The sequence below is a fragment of the Colossoma macropomum genome, unplaced genomic scaffold (genome assembly GCF_904425465.1).
Source record: "Colossoma macropomum unplaced genomic scaffold, Colossoma_macropomum, whole genome shotgun sequence".
NCBI classification, from domain to species: Eukaryota; Metazoa; Chordata; class Actinopteri; order Characiformes; family Serrasalmidae; genus Colossoma; species Colossoma macropomum.
Window position 1 is genome coordinate 44,092,227 of NW_023494792.1, and position 7,630 is coordinate 44,099,856.

The 7,630-nt window shown below is 35.4% G+C and overlaps 1 protein-coding gene across 1 annotated transcript in view; it reads right to left on the minus strand.

The window, feature by feature from the left end:
- itih2 (inter-alpha-trypsin inhibitor heavy chain 2) overlaps nt 1–6,940 on the minus strand; it is a 25,394-nt gene extending 18,454 nt beyond the window's left edge. The window contains exons 1-5 of the mRNA XM_036577260.1: nt 6,707–6,940; nt 6,292–6,330; nt 3,667–3,705; nt 1,339–1,511; nt 727–831 (exon numbers count right to left, since the gene is read on the minus strand). Coding sequence (XP_036433153.1) covers nt 727–831; nt 1,339–1,511; nt 3,667–3,705; nt 6,292–6,330; nt 6,707–6,802 — 452 coding nt within the window. The 5' untranslated portion in view covers nt 6,803–6,940. The remainder of the gene's footprint in view (nt 1–726; nt 832–1,338; nt 1,512–3,666; nt 3,706–6,291; nt 6,331–6,706) is intronic.
- Between the last annotated feature and the right edge of the window lie 690 nt (nt 6,941–7,630).

The following is a 7,630-nucleotide window of genomic DNA, read 5'->3' on the forward strand; positions in this document are numbered from 1 at the left end:
AGTTATTAGTTAAGTAGTCTTAGTAGACTTCTAAGACTATAGACTTGCAGTCTTAGTACACTTATAAAAACTAAGAACATGGCGGAATTTATACTGGATCAAACTCACGGATCTCATCAGTAATCAGTCAAATTACGGCACACGAACAAGTAAGACTAATCCAGCTTGAATTGGACTCTAGAGACATATGAGTAACCTAAATTATACAATACGTATTAAGTCAGTAACTGTAATGTGATTACAAGCATATAATTGTAATACGTTACACTACTTCGTTACAGGAAAAAGTAATCACATTACTGTAACATATTTCTTTGTACCACTGCCTTACCCCAATAGTGGTCACTAATGTTGAGTTTCCAGTCTAAAATGCTACACTACAGCACTGTATTGTTGTAGCTAATCAAAACTAGTCAGGCTGAACACGACAATAATGAATTTAACTTAATTACACACACAAAAAACTAACTACACTGGCTCTGTCCTAACAGTGTGACTGTTCACATACATCATAAATGATAATATTAAAATAATAATGTTATAAATTTAAAAAACTGAGTGCGCTTCAGTTTCTCATTAGGTTAAGTGGGATTTTTTTTCAAAAACGTTCTATAAAGCTTGCCCAATCTAGCAAGAGTTGTTGCAAAAGAGCATATTTGTGGGTGAAGCATGGCTAGGTCAAAGTGAGCTGTGTAAAACCTTGGCCAGATGCATGCCGGGTAATACCTGACGATTCCTGCAGCTTTTCCGCGGGCTCTGGCCTGAGCGTACAGGTTTCGAGCCACAGTCTTCTCTTTTACTGAGCCAATAAAGGTAATCCCGTTCACATTCCTGACACCACACAGAGAGAAACATCAGTGGATTGGACCATTTAAATGTGTGTGTGTGTGAGTGTGTCTTGTCTTGTGTGTGTGCATACTAGGGGTGTAAACTGCAATCGAATCAATTCCCAATGAACTGATTTGATTGAAATTCTTTAGGAAAATATTCAGTGCATCGGAAAATCTCAAACATCAATATGACTCATTTTGAATCGATTCTTTTCATACGATTCAGAAGTATTTTTAAAAATTCACTGAACACACAAATGTGACTGGAGGAGCTATTCTGATGGTAGTACAGTATAGACAGTACAAACATTACCCCAAGACTTTTCTGATTTTCGCACGTGAAAACAGGCTGAGAATTTTGTTTTGAAAGCATGCTTTCTTGAATATTACTATTATTGATTATAGTTCATTCTAAACAATGCATCTTTATGTAGTTATGCAATCCCAATTTTCAGATGCTTTTTTATACCCCTAGTGTCTTTTGTGTATGTCCTTGCATGTGTTTTACATGGTGAAGTTGGTGATGAAGGCTCGTTTTGGAATCTGCACGTTGAAGCCGATGCTCTGGGCGTTCGGGCCTGAGTTCACCACTGAGCTCTTCACTGTGGTGTGAGCGAAACGTGAGGTAATCCTGCTCTCCACTTTATAGCTCTTCACTGTGATATCACTACCACGTATAGCCTACACACACACACATACAGGAAAAAATCTGAGACACACAAAAGATATGAAATAAACACTGAATATTGTCACTTTTTGGATTCTTGTTGCTTAATGAGGTTATCATGACATTAGCCTTAGCAATAGTTTGTGGAAAACACAGCAAATTTACATAACTCATGTTTGATGTTTCGCCTCTGTAGTTTCTGACACTGTTTGACACACTATGAAAATGGACAGACGTATATCACTTTTTTGTCTTCAGGCAAGTGTTTGATCATTTGAGAAGGTGGTTTAATTTTTTTTTGTTGGGGGTCACACAGTATGAAGTAACACATTACAGTTACTTGAGTAACTGTAATGTAATGTGTGCCATCTCAGCCCTGTAATATTTCTAGACTGGGTTGCATCAGTTTTTCACATGCTTGTACTTATGTTTGTGTGTAAAGTCATTACTAAGTTCTTATTTACCACAACTTAAATCCTTAAGTCAGACTTTAGCTAATAACAACTAACTAATACATACATCTCTTTAACATGACAATAATATTCAGAAACATCTATAAACCCACTGCCATGAAAACGCGATGGAAGCTTGTGCTGACTTTGCATCCTGTAGACAAAAGAATGATGTGTAACTTGAATACCTGAGTACTGAATAGCTATTGCCTGTTCATTCTTTTATCTTTTCTTGCGAAAACCAAATATGCTGATTTTTTTCTGCACCAGTTTAGAGTCTCAGTGAACTGGAGCTGTGGATTTTAGCTTCATGTTTGGAGTTAAAACCACAGTAATTACTAGAGCTGTAAGTAAAAATCATAGCAAACAGCATTTAGTGTTTTTAGCTTAATTTAGCAAAAAAAAGTCATGTTTTTGCTACTTTTGTGCTTTCTAAGAGGTTTCCATTGGTTTCCTGTTTAGGGAGAGGTTTAAATGTGTAGTAACTATTAAGCTCAATGAATTTTTTTTAAACGTTTGTGTGGTGCGACCCATTTTGATTTAGTAATGCGTAAACCTGAACTTAGTAAACACTTACATTACAACTACCCTACATTTAACTTATGTTAAAAAGCAATTAAAAAGCATAAAATATAAAAGGTCATAACATTTACAACCTGGTTTCGAACATGTTAAATTCAGCAAAAAAAAAACAGTGATTGTGTATATTAAAATATGCAGTTGTGTGTTCTCTGTGAAAGGTGTGTTAGAAAATCAAAGGTGTGTTAGAAAATCAAAGGTGTGTTAGAAAATTGACCAGAGGCACTGTTGCATATTACTGTAGCTTTATGTGAATGAACCCGCTCAAACTATTTGCTTATGACATTGTAGGCTTGCCAAGTTCTAGTTAAAAGTCAGAAAAGTGCACATCTAAACCTCAAATCCTGCCTAGAAAGAAAACTTTTTTATATGATTGCATTTTGGAACATGTTTAAATTTTGAAACATATACTTCTACACTCCTCTTTAAGGGTTCTTTAGTAAAGAATCTATGTAGAACCATAAACACTCAAAGAACTAATTGCATCATTAAAAGATTCTTTACATCTTGAAAGAGTTCTTCAGATTGACGGAGAATGTGCTGTAGATGGTTTTGCCTAGAAACTTTCTGAAAATGGTTCTATATAGCACCAAAAAGGGTTCTGTTATTCTTATGATGTCAAGCTTGTAACAACAGAAAAACCCTTTTCAAAAAGGTTCTATATTGAACAATGTACAACACATTCTCCATCAGCCTGAACAACCATTCACGATGCAGAGAACTTATTAACCCCTTAAATGGCCAGGGCTCACTGGCAGGCCCGAAGTTTTATTACACACTTCTATAACCTAAGAATAGCTCAACCAGTTTGCATTGAAGTGCCTGTAGTTGCTGAATAATAAGCCTTATATAACAAGCTTAGTATGTAATGAGCCTTTTAAGGGGTTAATCATGCAAAGGATTCTTTGAGTGTTCATGGTTCTATATAGAACCATTTTCTTTACTAAAAAACCCTTAAAGAATCTTTTTTAAGTGTGCACTTCAACAATCTGCAGTAAAAGTAGGTCTTTTAGCAGTGAAGCATTAGATCAGAAGTCAATAACCGCTGTGGCTCTTGCGCATCTGCAAACACAGCTATTGATTAGTGGATAAGAACAGAGAGTGCCAAGGAAAAAAGGTCAGACAACAAGACGGCTACCTCAAAGTCCTCTTCCTCTTCACTGGCCAGTGGGCTCCTCTACAAAACAGGCAAAAAAAACAGCAGTGGTCAAAAACCACTAACAATACAGCACTCAGAGAAGATGCATGCACAAGATAGGAAAGATATCAGCAGAGCCAATTAATACACATACAGTCATATGCAAAAGTTTGGGCCCCTGGTCAAATTCCATGTTGACTTTCTAAGTGAGAATGAAGCAAACACATCCTCTACAGAGAACTCTTCTGCACATTTTAGTACCCAATTAATGTTTATTTGCTGAATTGAACATATTGGGGAAAAATAAAACATAAAATGTGGCCCATTTTATTTTTTATGTTTTATTTTTTCCCAAAGTGTTAAACTCAGCAAATAAACAGAGATTGTACAATTAAATTATTTTCACTTAAAAAATTAAGAAAACATGGAATTCGACCAGGGGTGCACAATCTTTTGCATACGAGTGTGCATTACTGATCAAAGGTTTGGAATTGATCTTTCTTTTTTTATTTGTAAGAAGCTCTTAAACATTAAAAAATGGAAATAATTAGAATGATGAAATGCAAAATAACTAGCAAACCTGTATGACAATAACAGATACATTTATAATAAATTTAATATCCACAGTGCCTCTTTAAATCTATAGATTCCACTACCTCATGCTCAGAAATGAGTGCTGTGTCGGCGCTGCACTGTCCTGTCTGTCTACTGTGTCTAATGTCTGTTTAATTTATCGTATTTATTGTATTGTTTCAAGTTTAATTTTTGGTTTGCACACTTATGTCTGCATGTTCACACTTTGTACTTTCTGTTCCTTGTTGCACTGTGTTGTTCCTGGAGGAACGTAATTTCACTCCACTGTGTACTTGTACATAGATGGAGTGACAATAAAAGCCTCTTGACTCTTGACTCTAACTTTAAATGTTTTATAAATACATCAGTATGTACAAACAGCACTTTATCACTCATGTAATAACTTCTTATTCCTAAAAAAATAGACATCTAAAAAATACCTTTTGGTGTGTAGTTTATGATTTCTACACTGTAAAAGCTAATTTTGTAAAACAAAACAAATGAACATTGAAAAGTGATTTCAATTTTTTTTCAACTTTGATCAGTAGTGTATTTTTATTTTACTGTTTTATTTTATTTAAAAATAACTGATAAAGTTCTTTGATGATTTTATGACCTCAGCTGCTTTAAAATTTAGACAATTAAAACTGAACACTAACATCGTTGACAAAATGGTCAGTTTGGGACCCTGGGATTAACAGTAAACACTCATGCTAAATCATTGTGTCGCTATAGACTCATGATGAAATGAACAAGATCAGAGCTGACTGCAAAAAAGATTAACCTTCTAAACCTGTAAAAGTAAGTGTCAGTATGTGGTTCAGTCTTCACTTTAATAACTGCACTGCACACAAAAGAAAAAAAAAGGTTTTTTTGTTTTAACTTCAAAAAGTGAGTAACCTGGTTGCTTACAATTTTTGCAAGTTAACAGAATAATAAGCTGTGTCTTAACTTAGCTAGGTTCTTAGTCTTAGTTCATTTTTTAATAAAACAAAAACTTAATGCATTCTAGTTAGTTACATGTTTTACATGTACATAACTTATACATTGATTTCACAGCAATTACTGAACAAGTCATAACATTTACTGAATGAGAACTCATTAAATTAATGTGTTTTATGATAAGCTTGCTGTTTAAGGGGTTAAGCCATTTGTAGCACAGTGTTACAGAGTACACTCTGGGCAGAGCTATGACTGACCTTTGAATGACCTTCAGTTACCCCTGATTAAATATGACCTCAAAATGTTTTCCGCACATCAAACTGAAAAACTTCTAAGAAGAACTTTCATCATTTGTCATATCATCACTGTCAGAACAAGAACGCTGTTTCTCCAAAAAAGTAACTTTACTGGAGAAAAACAAAAACTGTCAATGTAAGTTAATGGAACAAGATTTCATTTTTAACCTTTTCTGTCGGTCTGTTCATCATAAAACTTTGACACAATGTAAATAGTAGATGTATTAATATTAAAATGATGTAATATGGAGCTATAAGGGTTTGTTCTGAGAGTGATGATATATTCCATAACGCTGCTCCTGGAGCAAAACCTCATATATCCAAAATATTAACTTCACAGGAGAGGGAAAAAAACACACTTAACTTTTAATGTGAGTCTATGTAACCAGACTTTTTAAAGTAATTTTGAGTTCTTTTGGCCCATTCATCATGAAATTAACACACAATGTAAAGGGCGACAGACATTTTCAAATGATAACAAAAACTGAAAAATGAAAAAAAATGGAGATATGAGGTTTTGTTCCGACAGCAGCGATATTTTATATTTGTATTATCTGATGTACATTTCATTGCTATCATAACAAAATCTCGAACCTCTAAAATGATAATGGAAAAACATTCTTAAGTTTAATGGACATTTGGAAAATTTCACGCAATGTAAAACATAGCTGATGTTTTCAAGCTGCTTAAACAATGTGATTCAACAGCAACAACACACTCACGAAGTCCAGCTCTATGGGGATGGATCTATACTACTCAAGCTACAGGGCCAGTGACGTGGCAACTTTCCACAAATTGAAAGCTGAAGCCTTACCCTGATTCTCCTGTTGTCGAAATGATCCACATGATCAGACTAGCAAAACAAAGAGAACATACATGTTGGAAAATGTCATTTCTTATAAGTCTAACTTTAAATACATTCATGAGTATGGCAGAGTAGAAAAAGTTAATATTTTCATCAACACTTTGTGATAGCTATAAAACAAATAAATAAATAAAAAACACAGTGGACACTTGTACTAGATCATATGTAAAACATTTAGTGAAAATAAAAGAATAGTTATACTGGCCTGAGCTTGAACAGTATGCATTTGAGTCTGTTAGCATGGTAGACTAATGCAATGTTAAGACTTTTTAGGGAAGGTTACTTTACACCATAATGTAGGAATGACCTTGTCATAACCTTAACACATACAAACAAACATGTCCAGTATCTCTCTCTTTCTTACCATCATCTCACTTTCCCACTCTCCATCAATAATAAACTCAAAAGCCCAGCTCTGGGAGAGCAGCAGGGCCGCCAGCAGCAGCGCTGGGAGCTTCATGGTGCCTGACCGAAGAGAAAACCGTCCAGCGAAAGGCAAAGCGGCCAGCAGAGCAGACGATGGACGAGGCCAGACTATCAGGCACTAGAGTCCAGCCCTCTGAGCCTCGTCAATATTTGTTGTGCTCCACATAACCCATACACGGAAAAAACTCAAAGTGAGGGGGAAACCTTTGAAACTTGACCTGTGGAGTGCGTGTGCAAATAGTGCACATGCTGAAAATTGAGGACCTGATCACTTTCTGCTACACACAAGTGCAATTTTGTTCAATACACATAAAATAATACTTATTTAACTGATTTAAAGTATGCAATAGTGCTTAATAAGGGCTAACTTAAGGCTACATCTTTTATGTTACAAAACATTTTTGTAAATAAAACATCTTTAGCCAAGGGAAAAATTGGAGCCTGTCTAGATAGACGTGTCGCTATCATGAAATTTTGGACATATACAACTGTAATTAACAATTTGATTGCCTTTTTTAATTAACTGTATGCAGCTGTTGAAGTACTAGCCTAACTGGCTAGAACCAAATTGGCTGATTAGCTGTTTTGCTTCCTGGCTGCCACACCCATTGCTAAGAAGTGTAGAAAATCAAGCACATAGCCATGCAATCTCCATAGACAAACACTGGCAGTAAACTGGCAGTTTTTTCAGTACTCTCTTGCTCAGTCTCTCTCTCTGACTGTCTTTGATTGTGCATGTACTGCATGTATGCAGTGGTGAACCATGACTATTAGAGCTAGGCCCTCAATTTGGGCCATAAATGTCAAAACTCAGTCAATACAAAAAACCCACCTCAGTGCTAACTTCAGATAGCATCCCTGT